Consider the following 19,604-nt stretch of genomic DNA (forward strand, 5'->3'; position numbering starts at 1 on the left):
AAAGCAGTTACAATTAGAGTAGATGAAGATATTGTCTCTAGATATATGCTGTACTCTAGAAAAATTCTTGCATTTTTGTATCCGAATTAATGACAAAACCTGTGAACCAGAAGGGATAAACTGTCACACAAAGTAACATTACCAGTGTAGAGCAGTAAAATTAAGTACAGCTATATACAAATGTATGCAACAACCTAGGATGATTTAAAAGCACATTGCTGAACGAAAAAAAGTTGCAGACGATTACATAACAATAAACTATCCTTGTAAAGCTCAACCGTTTATCAAAGTTAACATACATGTACACAAACTAAATTTTTAAAAGCAAGGGAATAAACCCAAAATACACGAGTGTTACCTCTGGAGGAAAGCAAGGGAATGGAATGGGAAAAGACAGATAATTTTAACAATACTGGCAATATCCTAGTTCCAAAATTGCTGGTTGGTTTCCACGTGTACAATGCTTATCTGGTATACCTATTTACGTACCCCCAAAAAATAAGTGTTTAAACGACATCCAGTGTCCATGGTGACAGAACAGAGTTCTCGAGCCTTTATTAAAATAACTTCTCCAGAAACACGAAGAGCTCATACACCTCACCCTCTTAATGCAGGAAGAGCAACCCGCCTTTGCCAGCAGATCACCGTCACTTCCGCCCCCGCCTCCCTAACTCCGCCCATCTGAGCAGAAGTACTTTCCTTTCGGGTCCTCCCGCCTGTAGGGGGCTCTCCGAGGCTTCTAGTGCCACGGAGGCCTCCTTCCTAGGCTGTCCCGGCGGCGCCTGTTAGTTTAGCTCAGAGAATTTATTTGCATTGTAAGTCTTTCGGCTAGGAAAAAATCTCACAGGCATCTTTTTATGGAAAATAACGTTCAAACTCAATCCAGGCCGAGTGTTCTCACTGTCAAACCCTGTCGCAGTGATGGGAAGGAGTCAGGCAGCGTGGGGACAGCCCCGGAGTGCCCAAAGTCCCCGGCCCGCTTCCTCCTGTGAAGACGCAGCTGCGGGTGGCTGTGGTGGCGGCGTCCAAGATGTCGACCAAGAATTTCCGAGTCAGTGACGGTGACTGGATTTGCCCTGACAAAAAGTGAGTTTATGAAGGGTCCCGAATTGGAGCGGGGTTGATCGGTAGAGGTTTTCTCGAGTCGACTGGGCATCTTCCGTTTTTACGGTCTCTGGTACCACCAGCCGGGTGGAGGCGGTGAATTGCCGGCTCCCGGGCGGGAAGGAGGCTCTTAGTCTCCTCACTATGAGGTCTTTCGGGAGCCTTTGTTTTGAGTATGTTTCCAGCGTCTCCTAGATCATGTCTCTCCAAGTCAGCCCGTCGTTTTCGGGAACGAGATGGCCGCCCTTTTGCCCCACACTCCACCCCCCGCCCCCGACCAAGTTTCAGCGTTAAGGATATCTCCCTAACCGTGGCCACCTCGGTGTCTGATCTCCTCCACGTGACTTTTCCCTGCAGAACTTGACTCTTGTTCGCGGAAAGCGTTCCTTTCTTGAACTCATGTTTTTGCTGCTCATAATTCACCTTTTTTTTTTTCTCCAATTTAAACTTTCCTTACTGTTGATACTTTTTCCTCCCGAACACTATCCTCTTTTGGTTGGGGACATTCTGATTTTTTTTTTATGACCTTTAATCACCCCACAAAAATTGGACCTTTCGCCTCGTTAGAGCCGAAACACATGAGGCCTGTGTTTTTGCCTGCTCAGCCCTGGAGAATGCCTGCTTCAAAGAAGCACGTGTTTAGTAACTCTGCTGAAACCAGTGTGCTCTATTAAATTATTAGTACTATTTTATTGACGGTCCTCAAGTAGGTCTGCCTATTTGGAGAGATACGAAAATTACTACGGAAGGTAATTGTCAGAAAAATGGAATGCACAACTCGTTCCAAAAAAAACATTTGATTTCTTGTCTCTAAGCTAGCCACAGATAGCATGTGGAGTTCATGGTAGTAAAGAGTAAAAGCTTTGAAGCAAATAAACCTAGGTTTAATTCCAGTCCTATTGCTTATAGATCATGGAACTTTAAATAGGTTATTTACCTTTGCTTAAAAAAAAAAAAAAAACCTAGGGTGGAAGAGCTCCTTTACAGTGATATAACATAGACTGTATGTGTAGAGCAATAAGATGTAGCAAATACTGATTGATAGCTGTGGATAGTAGTTTTAAAATCAAATGTCAAAGGAGAATAAGTCCTTATTTCCCCAGCATTTGTCTTCTATTCATATTTTAAGCAGTTTAAGTGAAGCATCATGTTTTTTTACATAAAAAATTGATGGCTCTCGATTGCATAAAGATGAAGATGACTTGAAGGGTCTCAAGTCTAACCATTTTGAATAGAACAAACAAGTGACTTTTGTGTTGTTGGTTACTTGTAGAATAATGTGCTTTTGACAGTGTCATTAATGACAGTATACTCAAATATTTGAGGTAGGTTTTTGTAAGAGTGCATTTCAACTCAGTTACAGATATATGAACAGGGTAACTTCTACAATGTGTATAAATCCAGAAAACATTTTCGGAATATATTTTCAATGCTTATTGGAGTCATAAAGATATTCTTTAGGGGGGAAAAAACAACCTAAAAATTAATTGGAGTGCTTCAGTTTAGTGTCCATTCTGTATTTCACAACTTTATTTCATGCTAGTATAACACCTAAGAAATAATCAGCATTTTAAAATTTAATCTGTACATGTTATTCAGAGCACTTAGCATGCTTTTACTGACATGCAGATGCACTGTGAAGACCATGTTAGTGAACCCAGTAAGTTTTTTGTTTTTGTTCATTAAATATCAGTATAAAGTGATAGGTTACTTGATGTGTTGAGATTATTGGTTGTAGTTTTTCAGCCAGGTTTCAGAGGTTGATAAATATCCCCCAAAACTCAGTTTTCTTTTAATTATTGAACCTATTTATATTTTTAGTCAGTACAACCTATCTCCCTTTGTTTTTTACCATCCCACCTCCTATTTCTAACAAGAGTATTTTATTAAGATCTGTGAAGCTGTATCTGACTTAACTCATTTTCTCCCCCTTGGTTCACCCTTAGGATTTTGTATTTCTTATAATTCTTATTGTATAATCTTATTTTCTATACGAAGAATTACTTTAAGGTTTTTTTGAACCGCTGGTGCTTCATCAGTAATTGTTCAAGTGGACTCACATCTCACTTAAGCTTTGTGAGGGGATTTCATTATAATTAACGATATGTGCTAATAGGACACTGAGGCACAGAGATCCTCAGTGACTTACCAGGATCACATAATTGGTAAGTGAAAGATTGGAGTTTCTTATCCTCGACTTGTGACTTCAAATCTTGTATTTTTTCCACCTAAATTGTGAGGGTTGGTTTTTGGGGGTTTTTTTGTTAACATTGACATTAACATGAAAAGAGATGGTGGTAGAAGTTCTGGACCCAGGTATATAGGAAGGACACATTAAAAAGTTGTGTAATAAGATTTTTTTAATTATATAAGTTTACTAGATGTCTGTATAAATTTTTTTTACTTTATTTTCAGATGTGGAAATGTAAACTTTGCTAGAAGAACTAGCTGTAATAGATGTGGTCGAGGTAAGCATTTAAGGAAGCTTCCTTTAAGACTGTGTATACAGATCATTTCTTTATTTTCCCAGATTCATACTTCATTTTTCTATTCTTCAGAGAAAACAACTGAGGCTAAGATGATGAAAGCTGGAGGCACTGAAATAGGAAAGACACTTGCAGAAAAGAGCCGAGGCTTGTTTAGTGCTAATGACTGGCAGTGTAAAACGTATGTGTTTCAAATTATCGTCCTCACTTTTTCCCATAATAATATATATCTAGCCACTACTTGTTAATATTACCTACTCTTACTAGTCACATTGACAAGCCAAAGTAACCTTTAAATTAAAGGTCTGTTGATTATTATTAAGTATATATCTGACATAGTTTAAAGAACTTTTAAATTCTGTTTTTTAATGGTAATATTAGTTGTTACTAAGATGAATTATGTATACCAGTAAACAGATGCTTAAGGTGAGCTAACATTCAAAAAAAGAAAGAGAGAAGGGTATTTAAAAGCACTAAAACCTATTTCTGTTAAAAAAAATCTCAAAAACTTTTAGCCTGTATCATTAATGTGAAATATACCACAAAATTTATTTTTCCTGTTTGCACAGTAATTTTAGAATCATAAGTTGCATACCGTAGATAATTATTCCTAATTAGGTAGGTTTCTTAATATTTCTGGTTTTCACATGCTGTATTGATTTTTCCAATATCCATCTTTTCTGTTAAGCAGATGAATCAAATACACATGAAAGGAGACTGAATCAGAAGAGGGTCTTACACAAATTTCTGGTCTTACAGATACTAAGTTAGTATTAGATAACTTTCCAGCAAGATTAGTTGCTGAATTTGGGATCCAGTGCTTGAACTGATTCTGCCAAACAAATTTTTTTTAACATTATTTGGAAGGTATAACCTCACTCTTGAGGTGAATTTGGAGACTGGGAAATTAGTAGAACCTTTCATTTAAAGTGGTATCTTTTCCCCCCTATGATGGCAGACTCTCTATAGATATAATTTGTCATTGATTTCTCATAAAATGACAAAGGCAGTCTTCATGCTGTATAGGTTTCGCTTCTCTGCTTAAGTAGTTCAGTCTGTTGGAACCATACTCTCTCCAGAATACGTACATTGGTACATATTCTTTGTAGCATCCTTAGTACACATTCCTTTATGATAGTTTACTCTACTTTTTATTTTAAAATTTTAAAAATTTACTATTTGTCTTACGTTATAGTCTACTAATTTGATATTTTTCACTTTTAAAGTTGCAGTAATGTTAATTGGGCCAGAAGATCAGAGTGTAACATGTGTAATACTCCAAAGTATGCTAAGCTGGAAGAAAGAACAGGTAATATTCAAACACAGTCCAACTAAATGATTTTAAAAGAACTAAACATTGAAATTAATAATTGTACCACTTCATAAGAGCACAGTAAATGAAGATTGTTTATTCTGCCCTTTTTTTGTGAGGGGGGGCCGCCACGTTGGGTCTTCGTTGCTGCACGCAGGCTTTCTCTAGTTGCGGCGAGCGGGGTCTACTCTTTGTTGCGGCGCATGGGCTTCTCATTGCGGTGGCTTCTCTTGTTGCAGAGCACAGACTCTAGGCACACGGGCTTCAGTAGTTGCTGAGCATAGGCTCAGTGCTTGCCGCACGCAGGCCCTAGAGTGTGCAAGCTTCAGTAGTTGCAGAGCATGGGCTCAGTAGTTGTGGCTCACGGGCTCTAGAGCGCAGGCTCAGTAGTTGTGGCGCACGGGCTCAGTTGCTCGGCATGTGAGATCTTCCTGGATCAGGGATCAAACCCGTGTCCCCTGCATTGGCAGGCAGATTCTTAACCACTGCGCTAGCAGGGAAGTCCCTGCCCTTTTTTTTTTTACCTTGTTTTTTTTCCCCTCATCCACAAAGTCATCTTTTGTTTGATAATTTCACAATTTACAAAGTACAGCATCAGGAGGCCTTATCCTTACAAGTAGTCAACATTAAGATAGTTTTAGAAATGTTTTATTCCTCACTCTTTCCTCTGCTGGTCTAAATGTTTGTTATTAGTAATGATAGAGTAGTACCATTTTTTTAATTCATTTGATATCCTAGTATGACAAAAAAGAGCATGGGGCACCATTTAAAGTAATTGTCTAAAGTTTAGGCAATAATTATCAAATTTGGCTATACATTAGAATCATTTGAGAAACTCTAAAAATCCAGATTCCAAAACAACTATCAAAGCTCTTTCCGGGTGAGTCCCAAAAATCTTCAGGTGATTCAGATAGTGTTTGGTAATCATTGGCCTAAATAATAACCTATCATCTGTGTGTTGTCAGTAGTGGGGTGAAAATATTTGCTAAATAGAATATAGTTTTCCCATTATCATCAGTTAGTGCAACCACATTATCAGTGTACTTCACATCTGATTTTATCATTCAGCAACTTGTACAATCAAAGGCTCCATTCTATATATAGTCACCTTGTCAGACCTAGACTTAGTAAACTATTTCCCTGTTTTATTTTCCTCTGACTTTAGACAATTCCATGCTCTGTATAGACTAAGACCTTTTAAATAAGAGTCTCCCTTTTTTTCCTTCCCTTACCTCTTTAAGGTTTACATTTTTTCCCCTGTATTTTTAATCTATCCCCCCCACACCCCTCTGGTTGTTTATTCTGTCTCCTTTTTGGTTTTATTTTCGTGGCCGCAGAATGTTGGGGTTCTTCAAGGTCCAATTCCTGAGGTCTCTTTTTTGCTCTATATTTTCTAGGCATTTTCTTCTAAGCCCTAAGTTTAAGTGAGCATTGGCACACCAATGAGAACCAAATTTATGTCTCTAGCTCAGACTTCTTTGACCTGTATATTCAGCTGCCTATTCAGCATCACCATGTAAATGTCGAACTCATTATATCCAAACTGAATTCATGATTTTCCCCCAGGACATGGCCCTCTTTTAGTGATCTCTTTCTCATGCTTAGTACCACCCACCATATGCTTGTTACATAAACCAGAAACTTAGGTGTCCTTCTTAATAACTCCTTCACCTCTCCTGTACCCCCAAAAGTCTTTTCCATCATTACCCTGGGCAGAGATACCACTATATCTTGTTTCTTGGAAAAAGAGCCATCTTGTTGGTGTCTGTACATACTCCCCTCCTGCTCAGTTGCAGCCAGGGTTTTTTTTTTCCAAACTAAAAACTCCATTTGTGTAAAACCGTTTTGATTGCTTTTAGGATAAAGTCCAAAATCTTTTAACAGTTTTAAAAATTGTAATTCCTAAAAGCCTTTTATTTATTCACATTCTCTTTGACCTATTTTGTGACTCCTTTAAAAGTTTCACTAATGCAAGAGCTGTAGTCTAACAACTGAAGTTGTCAAAGTTTGTTTGATAACCTCACTTTCCTTTACTCATTATCTTTTTTCTGTCATTCCGGTGTCTTGACTCTTTCCCATCTCCCCATATATAAGTAGTTGTCTTTTGCTGGTCACTGTTGAAGATGTGAGCTAATACATACTGTTGCTCTCTAGTTTCTCTTTACTATTTGTTCTGTTTACTAATTAATCAAAATACAGAATCATAGAATTTTCAAGTTAGTGTATCAGTTCTTCCTTTGAAGTACATGTTATATTCATCCCCTTTTCTCTCTTCATTTCCATTGTCACAACCCTAATTCAGGCCAGTTTTAAATCTGTGTTTGATCCTTTACTGGTCCTTGCTCATATTTTTCATTTTTTGAGACAAATTTTAAGATATGATTTTTATTTTAACACTTGCTAAAAACATACAGAGGTTCTTGGTAGCTTGTGTCATCTAAATTGTATTATAAAGCCTTTTAAAAAAAACAGCAAAACTCATTCTTTAAATGGTACCAGAATTGTGGCATTTCCTATACTAATATATTGAAGAAGTATTTTTTGGCCATTGGGCATGTGCTGGGGATACTTGAGTGAGCAAAACAGACATGTAAAGGCAAGGATCAATGAAGTCTTCTTTGAGAGAGCAATGTTTAAGCTAAGAAATGAAAGTAGCAAGTTGAGAGATCACTTGTAAGCAAGAACAAACAGCTTGTGTGAATCAGGCCCTGAGACTTGAAAGAATTTAGCATATTGGATGAATTCCTAGGAGCTCCAGAAATCACTTCAGAAATAGGCAAAGGCCATGTAAATCATGGTAAGGAGTTTTATTTTATTCTAAATATAATGGGAAGTAACTGAAGGATTTTTAGCAGGGAGTGACACGTCTAATTTTCTTTAAACATTACTGGTTTATGGAAAAAGAATTAGGGGGTAGGAGTGGCAAGAGTGGAAGCAAGAAGACCAATTTTTACAATATTCCCTGAAGAGCTTCAAACCAGTAGGATGAAGGAAACACACATAAATAAGCCAGTTATTCCTCTAACTCACTGATCCTGAAGTTTTTTTTATGATAGAGCTATATTTCCCACGTATAGGGAAAGAGTTTGTGAGGTGTATTTGTTGTATGGGTTCAAACAGCATACCTTAATAATCTCTTTATTGTTAGCAGATTGTTTAGGTTCTTTTTTATGGCCTATGTGAGTGAACATGAAAATAGCTTTGTATTTGCTATCAAACTCACTTTAAAGTAATTTTACTTACATACCTATGCAAAATCTACCTATATGAGTTACAGTTCACTTTCTAAATCTTGGTATAATTGATTCTTTAGCTCCCCATATTTGCCATACCATTTTTTAGCTTTAGATTACTGACTAAACAAAGATCTCTACTAAAAGCCTTTTAAATAGGATTTTAATATAGGATTGTTTTAATATGTTTACATTTCCACATATAAATAGTCCAGTTTATCAGGCATTTTTCTGCACTGGCCTTAAAAACAATCATTCTGTTGTATCGTATTTTTTCTTTTTTTTTCTTATGTGAATCATTTTCCATCTAGATCCCGTGAATATTTTTGTCTTAATTTTTCACCAACTTCAAAGTATTTTAAGGTTTAGGTCTTTACTATTAGTCATCTCTTACAATTTGTTTATCAAACAACTCGTACCTTAGTCTCAGGACATACTGATATAATATTAAACATATATGTAGAGACAGGAAGTTGTATTGTTGAATTATAACTTTCTACAGTGTTTATATTCCAGAATTAACATTGAATTTGAGCTGTTTTGAGGTGAATATATACCCAGTTTTACTTGTTTCTGTTTCTTTATATTTGATACTCTGAAAAACTAGAGCCAAGAGTTTACTAAGGAAAAGTTGTTATTGGTATTTAAGACACTTTTCACTTTTGTATCATATTCATAAAAACAAAAGGAAATTCTTGTGTATTACAGTTGGAGTCTGTTTTGTGTCCAGAACAAGGGTGGAGGAGGAGGAAAAAAGGGATGATATAAAGTGATATCCAAGGATAAACACTGATACATTGCAGTTTTCACTGGTACAAAGTACAGTGAAGAAAGGAAGGATTTTGTATTAACGTGATTTTTTTTTTTTAAGAAAGTTAATTTTATTACATTATTTTGTTGGGGCAATTACATGCTCTCTACTATTTGTTTGTGGCTCTTTTATGAAATGATGAGAGGGTAAGTGATGAGTTTTTTTTTTTTTTAATGTCCGTGATTGACAGATTTAAAGTCACAAATCTTGAATTTTTAAAAAATACTTTTTTATCTATAAGTTTATTTAACGTTTTGCTGGTTCATTAAATCCAGGAATCACTCTGTGTGCTGGTACTGTTCTGAAATATGAGGTAGTTAGATTATGTTACTTTTAACCACATCTCCATCTGTCAGTCTAAATTGTAGATATTAGTTGTGACAGCAAACAATAATGGTTTGCTGATCCTGATTGCTTTTTAGTAGCGTATTTTCAGTTGGGAAGTTACTGGCTTCTTCAGAAAACCTGAGTGACTTTTAACTGTATTTAAAACCAATTTGGATGTCCTTTATTGTGTCATTATATTTGTCTATATAATTAAAAATTTTCCAAGCTCTAGCTACATTTTAGCCCAGCAAAATTTCAGTTATCAAAAGATTTCAGACCATTTTCAACTAGTAAACAGTAAAATTTGATAGTTGGTTCTTATTGAACCCACTTCTCCCAGAAGAATTAGGATAAACTACAGAGGAAAGTCCTTTTAAAAGTTGGTTATAGCAGAGGTTTAAGGAGCTGTTTTCCACTCATATTACATGCATTACTAAAATCATATAGGACATTTTGAAATTGAGAAGAGCTGTAAGTGTAGCCACGGGACTTTTCCAGCTATGGTATATAACTTGGAGACTTCTCTATAGTGATTTGGTGGTTTTTTTTTTTTTAGACCAGTAATTTATTAAAGGGATAGACAAATGTCTTTGGTAAGATTTTCTTTTTTTCTATTGCTTGTAAGTGATTCTGACATGTTTTTGTTACTTTGATGAATTCTTATAACAGTATATGCCCCCCCTTTTTTAGGATATGGTGGTGGTTTTAATGAAAGAGAAAATGTTGAATATATAGAAAGAGAAGAATCTGATGGTGAATATGATGAGGTAAGCTATACATTAGTGTGCAGGTTGAAAGCAGCTTAGAGAAACATGTTAGAAAATACCTTGCAAAAGGAAACTGTTAAATGTATCTCATTTTTGTAAGTACACTTTGAGTCTTTTACAGCAGCTTACCATTTTGTAGGAAATCCTAATGGATTTAAAACATATAACTGACATAAAAATGTATGTTAACCAACATAAAAATGTATATTAACCTAAATATATAAAAGTAATTTCTTTGAAAAAAAGTATTTATATTAACAGTTTCAGCTAACAGAAGTGTTATGAAACTTTTTCTATAGTTTGGACGTAAAAAGAAAAAATACAGAGGGAAGGCAGTTGGTCCTGCATCTATTTTAAAGGAAGTTGAAGATAAAGAATCTGAGGGAGAAGAAGAGGATGAGGATGAAGATCTTTCTAAATATAAATTAGATGAGGTAAATTATTTCCTTATATTTCCCCTTTGTCTTATTCAGGCTATGGGATAACATGTGAATGTCTTTGACAACCTTTGGCCTATGGTGAAGATGCGTTCTCCAATGTAATCATTTGTTTTCACAAAGATTTTGAGCTTCTGCTCTGCCAAGCATTATTCTGACTCCGGAGATACAAAGTGACTGAGACACAACCACCCTTCTCTTAAGGGAACTTAAATTCCAGAGGGGGAAAGGCATAAATGAAAGATAATTTAAATAGCAATACTGTGGTGTAGACACATGTTGTGATAGCAGAGCATTAGAAGAGCTACTTTGTTTTTAGTGGTTGGGGGATTTCTGAGGCAGTGGAATTTGAGCTGAAATTTGAGTGACAGAATGATATGAAGGAGCCTGCTGTAAGAGCTGGGGTCGGAGCACTTTTAAGGCAGGGAGGACAGCAAATAAAGTTTCCCCTAGCAGGAAACAAGCCAGCACCATCCAAAAAATCATACCTAGGCTAGTGTGGTTAGAGCAGAGGGAAGAATGTAATGGGGGGGTCAGCAGCCACATTAGGTCTGGTGATGTTTTTTCTGTGGGGCCTGAGTGTACAATGTTATGGATGAATAGATCCAGATTTTCTGTGGGGCCTGAGTGTAAAATGTTATGGATGAATAGATCCAGATTAAGGGTACTTTGGGGACTGAGCATAGGATGCCCTTGAATGCAGCTGAACAAATCAATGCAAAACAAGTTTTAAAAACAAACAAATAAGGTATATTTATCTGATCTGTGTTTTAGAGTGATGACTGTCAACATATTGAGATACTTGGGAGGCAGAATGGATTCGCGGTTAGGGAGACTACCTAAAAGGTTATGGTAGTATACTAAAGAATGAAGTTCTGAACTAAGACTGAGGGAGCTGGATTCAAGAACTTTTAAGGGAGTAAAACTGAAAATTCTTGACAGCTCATTTGGAAATACATTGTGATGAAAAAGAAAATAAGTATGACTTCTACATTTACTTCTTTAACTGTCTGAGACAGTCATTAAGTCTCTTTAGCTGAGGTGAGGAATGTAGTAGTCAGATTTCAGGACTGAGAATGAATTTGCTGAGGTGTTAGCTATATAATAAATCCATATGGAGATGTCCAGTACATAGAACTATTCATCATTCCTAGATAGCATGGATATCTAAATGTCTAAATATAATTGACTCTGAGTTTTCGTTAGGATGAGGATGAAGATGATGCTGATCTCTCAAAGTATAATCTTGATGCCAGTGAAGAAGAAGATAGTAATAAAAAGAAATCTAATAGACGAAGTCGCTCAAAGTCTCGGTCTTCACATTCACGATCTTCATCACGCTCATCCTCCCCCTCCAGTTCAAGGTCTAGGTCCAGGTAAACGGGTACAGGTCAAGGGTAACACCAGTCAAAATGTCAGTATCTAACTTCTTTACTTATAAATTTTGTTTTTCTTGACTAAATAAGCTTTCCTTTTATTTCAGAGTTTTCATTCAAGTCATCTTTTATAAGATAATTTTTTCTGTCTTAGTGCCATGAAGTTATTGTCCAGTATTTTCAGAAATAAAAATTTTAATATGAAACTTCCTTAGTTCCATTTTAACACCATGCCTTTTATTAAAATAGACTTTAAAAATTCAATTAAATCATTATATATAGTGATACTGAGTTATCTAAGGAGATGGTTTACATTTAGAAATTTTAACGTAAATAAAGTGAAGATTTACATTTCCACTGATGATTTTAAACACTAGTACAAAAATTTTCTAGGCATTTAAGTTGTTGCTTACTATTACTACACAGTGTTTTATTCGGTATATGTGTTCTGAATAAAGAAGCAAATTCATCTGTATTCTATTATCTTAATGCTTATACTTTAGAGCTGTCCAGGAATAAATCAGAAGATTTAATTTGTGTTGTACTTGAATATTATTTTGTTAGTAATGTAAAGTTTTAATTGAAAAGTCCCTCATTGTGCAGTTGACAATAAAAATGAAGTTTTGGTTGAGAAAAAGCAATACCTTATGTAAGCAATCTTCCCTTGAAGAACTATTTAGTTAAGTGAAACTATGTGCAATGAATTTTAACTGTATTGGGGAATAAAATATTAGCTAATTGAGTAATTAATAATTAGATAATTGTTAATTGAGTACTGTAAAGCCTGAAAATTTAAAAGAGTGATTATAAAGATAATTTTAAGGTAAAAATTATTGCTTTTCTGCAGATTATTATTTTCAGGGACAAATTAAGTATATAAATTAAATGAAATTTATTTCATTTCTTGACTTTTTAAATTCAAATGGACCATATCTCCCCTATGTCATTTTTCAGTAATATAATTACGTAAAACAGTGACAGGATTGTCAATGTAGTTTCTCTTTAATTCTCTAACCTTTGAGTAGACAGAAAAACCTGTGGATTTAAAAATGTACACATATCAACATTTAAGCTTTATGCTAGATAGTGACTAAGAAAATAGAAGGATTTTTAAATTGGAAAAGGGAAATTGATGGAAATATTTCACAGAAGTTAAATATAAACTGCAACATCCAGTATTTCTGGATGTGTAAGTCCCGGGATACTTCTAAATATTTGTGAACATATAAAGTATTCAGTGTTAATAAAGTGATAACGCTGGACGTTTTTATTTGTACAATCTCGAATGATTTTTAGAGAAGTTTTGTCAAACTTGGAAAGTAATAGTTGATTATTTTCAAAAATTATTACCTTAAGTTTTGACATAAGTATTAATACAGAATAAAAGTTTAAAATAAACCTTAAAATACTGTATTTTGAAAATATATGTCCCAAATAGTATTCTTACTATATGAAAATGAATTCTAATACATATTTTTCTTTCAGTGTTCGTATCACAAAGCTTAATTAAATGGTCCTGGAAAAAAAAAATCCTTCCATGTTGTTCCAGGTCCCGTTCAAGAAGTTCTTCCAGTTCGCAGTCAAGATCTCGTTCCAGTTCCAGAGAACGTTCGAGATCTCGTGGGTCGAAATCAAGGTGAATGAGGTAGCTTCTCTCTGTAAAGCAGAGAGAAAAAATATTTAAAGGCTGCAGAAGGCGTTGCTTTTTTTCCTCTTATTTTGCTTCTACTTGTCAATTTTATTTTAGCATTAGAAAACTAATGCACTTGCCTCAGCTTAATTTTCTCACCGTGAGACGTTTCCATTGCCAGCAGTGTGCCAAGACATTCCCATGATTGAATTAACATGGTTATTTTGCATTATGCAAGGTTTGCTATTTTTGTGCTAAACTGTGATGAAGTAGGAAGATGGAGCCAAGTTTTATCACCAAATGTCTGTTCATTAAAGTTATTTTGCAGTAGTAGTTAAAATAAATTGAGATATGCAAATAAAAAGTTTACTCCATATTTTAAAAGGAAGAAAAAGAACTGCCTCAAAACAAATTTTGTTTTGCATGGCAATTGTTTAAATATTTATAGAAACAATTTTTTTCATTTATATTAGATGAAGTTTCTGGAGGGTTTTATTTTCCTTTATCTGTAATATAACACAGAATATTTTACACAGTATGTATAGTATGTAAGAAATATAGACACTTCTTAAATTCCACAAATTAAATCAAGAAGTTTGGTTGGTTAGTCTAAGTAGGATGTGATCTTAAAGTAAGCATTCTTGTTAACTTCAGGTTGCATTTAGTTAGACCTGCAGAGGGAAAAAAATTTGTAGAGAAGCAAGTGAGAAACTAGTTTTTAGTCTCTTGAAGTTTTTTCTAGTCTTGGTCAAAATATACTGCCTTTTTAATTTAATTTGTTTATCTATTAAAGGCAGCTAACATGAATAAGAGAACAACGAAAATTCCACTTGTGTGGAAAACACTGAAGTGTAGTGGTAGCTATTTTGGTAAAAATAATTGCTTAATAGCTTATTTTAGAGCCAATCTGTAGCATTAGAGGGCAACTGTAATTTGAGAACATTAAGGAGAAAAGAATGATATGCACACTTGTATTAAGCCAATACAAAATAGAGAGTAAGTGAGATTATTGTTATTATTATGTATTATCAATGTTTCATTTCTTTTATTTGAGTGCTTCTTAGGTGAAGATCCTTAAGTCCTAGTTCCCTTTGGGAAGCACTTTAATTAAGGTTTACAGAACAGCCTTCATAATTCTTTTCAAACATTTTTTTCATTGCTTATAACTTTCCAAAGAATTCTCCTTTTGGGCTTTCTGATTTTATTTTAAGCCCAAAGGTGAATTTTTTGGGAAGTTTGAGCTAAATTACTTCAACCAAAAAATGTAAATGAAGAAAAAAATTGTATTTAAACATTTGTGCATTTACCTCTGCCTGAAACATGTGAATGTCAACACTTCATACTTCATGGATAGTAATCCTTCATAAAAATAAATATTGTTAATATAAATCAAGTTTTAAAGTTATTCATTTTATTTTCCTTTGAATACTTAGCAATTTAATAGCTACTGTTCTTTGTCATTTTGTTCCCCTATCCCTGCTTTTTCTACAGCAGCTTAACTAATAAGTTGCATAATTCCACAGCAAATTGTTATGCTTACTTTCCTCAGGAAGTTGTATGATACATATTTTTTCCCCAAATGGAAGGATGTAGTTTCTAGACATAAAGTCATGCAAATGCCCACCTGTTAGCTTTGCTATTTATGTATACTTTAAAATGAAAGCCTTAAATTTTAAAAGAAGTATTTAATTCTACTTTAATACATTAAGCTGTTTTTTAATTGTAAGTAATGAGCACTTATCTTAGAATTTTTTAAAGTGATGAAATTAAAGTAAATTGTTTAAGTAGAATTATTTCATGGTTGAACCAGAGGTCTTCTGTTGAGTAAGCAGTAAGTATTCTTCCTTATAAAATTTTTATAGTTATAAATTCTGTTTATTTTTGGAGCTATTAACTAAACCGTCTGCCTGACTTCTTCTTTTAATGAAATGTTTGATTTGTTTCTCAATCAATGAAGATCCAGCTCCAGGTCCCACAGGGGCTCTTCTTCCCCACGAAAAAGATCTTACTCAAGTTCATCATCTTCTCCTGAGAGGAACAGAAAGAGAAGTCGTTCTAGATCTTCTTCATCTGGTGATCGCAAAAAAAGACGAACAAGATCACGGTCACCTGAAAGGTTTGGGTTTCTGTAGAAATAAGAATGGGTGTTCTTAAGTGTGTTTAATAGAGTAACTGAACTTCTCAGTCAAGGATTAGATTTTCGTTACCTCCTTCGTTCCCACTTCAAATTATTCTTTTCAACTTTGGACTTCAAAAAACAGATAATTACTTTGTTTATCCTTTGTTCTTTGATCAGGTTGTTTAGAAAAGATCAAACCACTCTCTTCCACTATTTGATCATTTTGTTTAAATTTTTATTTTCATATATAATTATTATAGCCAACTCTCGGTTATTTCTGTCTCTTCAGATTTTAATTCAGAAGCTGTGTGTTGACGTAATTTAGAGGTTGATTTTTATCGGTATTAATTTATGCTCTTGATTTTACATTAAATATTAGAAACCGTAGGATTCTAGGGCATCTAATAAGAAAATTAACTATTACAGATCATTGGAAATCTGTCCTAATTTAAATATGTATCAATGCATTTCCACAACAAATTATTGTTTCATGCCCTTTATAAGGAAATTGTTCTTGTAGCTAATACATTTTTCATCTTTCAGTCCAAATCCTTTTTTTTTGTAGAGAAAGACCTTTACTAGATTACTTTATCTGTGTTGACATTTTTAAAAGTGGGAAAGTGTGTCATCTGTCAGCCTTTTCTGCAGCAGGCTAATTATTCGGATTTATTATTTTTCTCTTGGTTCTCAATGTCTACATAGTCATTTTAATGGCTTCCTTAATAATCTTTACAAATTTTTATATCCTTTCAGCTTGTGAAAGTAAGGATTAGATAAAATCTGATTTTTGCTGTGTTCAGTGCTAGGATTACCTCTCCTTGTACATAATGACTGGTTTTGCATCTTCCCATTTTGGAGTTTAGATGTTAAGGTTACACACAAGTAGTCTCATTTCTGTGCATTTGTTCCTTTGTAAGAAAATTACTCCATACTTCAATGAAACTCATTCTGTTGCTTTTTTTCCACGTCTGCAAATTTTTATCTTAGCCACATATAATCCCCCTAGTTTGTTGTCATCTAAACTTAATGAACATGTTCTCTATTCCATAAGCCAGGTGATTGGTGAAAACACTAAACAACCCTGAGCCCAGGGCCAACCCCTCGGAACACCACTACTTTACCCAGGTTGATATATTGCCTTATTCATATTAGCTGCATGAATATAATCCTGTAACTAATTGTACAATCATCTTGTGTGACCTAGATTTCCAAAACATAATTATTTATGGATATATATTTGCATACACAGAAGCCTTGCTATATCTATTTTACATATAGACTTACCACATTATATACAGTGTATCACAGAGAACGATTAAGTCACGCTGCCATCACCAAGTTTATATGTCTTTGTTGTATTAATCTGTAGTTTTATACAATTTTGCAAGGCTTTCTTTCATTACCTTAAATAATTGAGAGGTGGCTATATCGAGAGATTTTTAAATTATGATTGCACTGCTACTGGGCTCATATCCAAGGTCTAAGTACTAGTTAATTTTATGTGTATAAGTTTATATCTCAGATTTTAATTATTCCTCTTACCAGTGTAATGAGGTTTAATTTTTCATATTCTCAAAGTTTTACAAATGCTGATATTCAGCTCCAGCTTACCAGATTACCTGCTTTCTCCATTATGTCTTACAGGCACCACAGGTCACCTTCTGGATCATCCCATTCTGGTTCCCGTTCAAGTTCAAAAAAGAAATAATGAATTAAAATTTACATCTTAAAAAAAAAAAAAAAGTACAGTGCATGAAGCATATTTTTTAAGAAGTTGGTGTCTTACTTGGTCAGAAGTGCTAAATCTGCTAGTAGAGGTGCATGCCTTTCATTGCTTTTCAGAACAATACAGCTGTGTTTATTTGTGAAATTAAAAGTAAATGGTATTTTAAGCCATAATGTCCCAAAATAGATGCTTTGTTTATCATTCGTTATTTACAACCATTTGCTTCATTTAAAACCATCTCAGCTATAACAAAGTACTTTGTTTTTTAATTTGAACTCTTGTTTTTCTCATCTCCAAATATGAGCATTACCTAGACTTGTCTGGACTTTGGGCATGGAAGCAAGACTGTGGTAAAGTAGTTGGAAACAATCTGTTTATGTTAATCCGGGAAAAAAAGTCAACCTGTTTATGTTAACCTATGTCGAAGTGATTCTTATTAACTAGTTGTAAAACAGTCAAATGGAAATTTCTTTATTTTAAAATTCCCTATTTTAAGGGTGCCTTAGAATCGTTGTTTCTCTTTTATCCAGTTTTACTTTTTGCACCACCAAGTTTAATACAGAAAAGTTTTGTGAATTGGAGAGGAGAAAGGTGTTTATTTCTCCTTTCCTGACACGTAATTTGGAGCAAGAATGCCAAACAGTTCATCTCTACTAATATGGTTGATGAGAAAAACATCTTACTTTAAAATGTTTAATATTTTTAGGAGCTTTGTGTGATATCCTTTAAAAATCTAGTTATCACATTATAGGGTAGACAGTTAAATCATAGTTAATGAGGGACAAATTGAAGAAAGTTTTTGAAGTATATTTCTCTTTGGGTGAAAGACCAACAGACATTGTGAATTTAAGTGAACATTTGCTTTGAGATGTTTAATTCTAAACACATTGCATAAAATTTTCTTCTGAGTTAAAGATGAATGCTTATTTCCTCATGACATAAGCAGAAATAATTGTTCCTATTCACTTGAAATTACTTATGGCTTAAAATACTTTCAAGGTTTATTTCTCAAAATTAAAATCTGGTCATTTGAGCTCTGTTCTGTCTTCTGGTTTTAAAAATGGTTTCTCTTAACAGTATCTTCAGTGACAATGCAAGGTAAGTATATTAAGGGAAGTTGACAATTGTGCTTGGGAACTTTTTGTCATGGGGATCAGTATCCACATTTTTTGTTTTGGGTGGGGGGTTTGTTTGTGTTTCCATAATATTAATGTCTACTGCAACTAAAAATTAAAATGTTTTAAGGTACTTAGTAGACAGAGCAAAATGATATTTGTTTTTTTATTTTGAAACGAGTGATTTTTCTCTTCAACTCATCTAAAGATGAAAGCGAAATAGCTTAAGTAGAAATATTTTGATAATATTTTTACAATGAACTTCCCCTGCTTTTTTTATGTCTTAAAATTTTCTTTGCTACATTTACTGTAGGTTGCACAAGAACTTTACTCTCTTGTAATTGTGCCTCAGACTTCTTGAAAGTCCACCTTCTAAATTGCCCATATGATCTTCTAGATTCTACATGTTATCGTTGGTTTATTCTTGTGCTTTCTGTATTTAAAACTTTGGCTGTACTAATAAGTAAATGCAAGGTTATAAATTTAGCTACTAGTACTTTACAGACAATTCAAATGATTATGATTTTATTTGGTTTAACTAAGCTGTACTAGTTCATTTCGTAAGGAAATGATGCTGTAGACAAATGTAAATAAAGCTTGTGAGTCGAGCATCAAGTGGTGTTTGTTAGAAATAAATTAGAATTTTTAAGCTCTGATTTAATGTTCATTTTTAAGCTATTTACAGTCTGGTTTGTTTTTTGATTGTGCATCTTAAACTCCCTATATTCACTTACCCTTTATGTAAGGTCACCTTATTTTTATATATGAATGCTTGTTTTAAAACATTCCAAAGCCATGATCACTATAACCTTGGGCACTGAACAATTTTTGTGACTTTTTTAAACAGAAGAGTACCCAAATTAGTTGAATATTTTATACCAGAACATAACCTTATTCCATGTGGCAAAAAACATGCCATAGTGTGCTTCCATTAAAACTGTCACTTTATAGCACTCAACAAGTATCCCTTTTAACTGCCAAGGGTTCTTAAATTTCCATGTAGAATCCTTCATCTAAACAACATTGAATGGTTGGTATCTGATAACAAATGTTCAAGTTCAGAGCAAGCTCTAAGCATAAGACCATCTCTAGGCATACTTACCAAGGTAAAACTAATCTTTGATTTTTTTTTTTTTTCCTCATGTCTTCTTGATATTTGGC

The 19,604-nt window shown here is 34.1% G+C and overlaps 1 protein-coding gene across 4 annotated transcripts; it reads left to right on the forward strand.

The window, feature by feature from the left end:
* Positions 1-897: 897 nt before the first annotated feature.
* On the forward strand, positions 898-19,058 carry ZRANB2 (zinc finger RANBP2-type containing 2). Of its 4 annotated transcripts, none has more exons than XR_014297334.1 (11): positions 920-1,086; positions 3,520-3,572; positions 3,663-3,771; positions 4,817-4,899; positions 9,964-10,040; positions 10,340-10,474; positions 11,684-11,853; positions 13,403-13,489; positions 15,441-15,599; positions 16,658-16,727; positions 17,247-19,058. XR_014297334.1 is itself a non-coding variant. In XM_082664090.1 (11 exons), exons 1-10 carry the CDS (start codon positions 1,031-1,033, stop codon positions 16,685-16,687), a joined length of 963 nt encoding a protein of 320 aa, XP_082520216.1. In that variant the 5' UTR covers positions 920-1,030; the 3' UTR covers positions 16,688-16,727; positions 17,247-19,058. The 4 variants fall into 4 exon arrangements, 3 of the variants coding, with proteins under 3 accessions (XP_082520214.1, XP_082520216.1, XP_082520215.1); XM_082664090.1 differs by having other exon boundaries at positions 16,654-16,727; XM_082664089.1 differs by lacking the exon at positions 16,658-16,727 and having other exon boundaries at positions 921-1,086.
* The last annotated feature ends 546 nt before the right edge of the window (positions 19,059-19,604 follow it).

This window comes from Grampus griseus (assembly GCF_964374135.1).
Source record: "Grampus griseus genome assembly, chromosome: 1".
Lineage (NCBI taxonomy): Eukaryota > Metazoa > Chordata > Mammalia > Artiodactyla > Delphinidae > Grampus > Grampus griseus.

What these genes read in the sequence shown, in the direction of transcription:
- ZRANB2 (XM_082664088.1), top strand. Translation starts at nt 1,031, where the DNA reads ATGTCGACCAAGAATTTCCGAGTCAGTGACGGTGACTGGATTTGCCCT. An exon ending in AGTTCAAGGTCTAGGTCCAG is followed by an intron (nt 11,854 to 13,402) that starts GTAAACGGGTAC and finishes ATGTTGTTCCAG; the next exon opens with GTCCCGTTCAAGAAGTTCTT. An exon ending in TCTCGTGGGTCGAAATCAAG is followed by an intron (nt 13,490 to 15,440) that starts GTGAATGAGGTA and finishes CAATCAATGAAG; the next exon opens with ATCCAGCTCCAGGTCCCACA.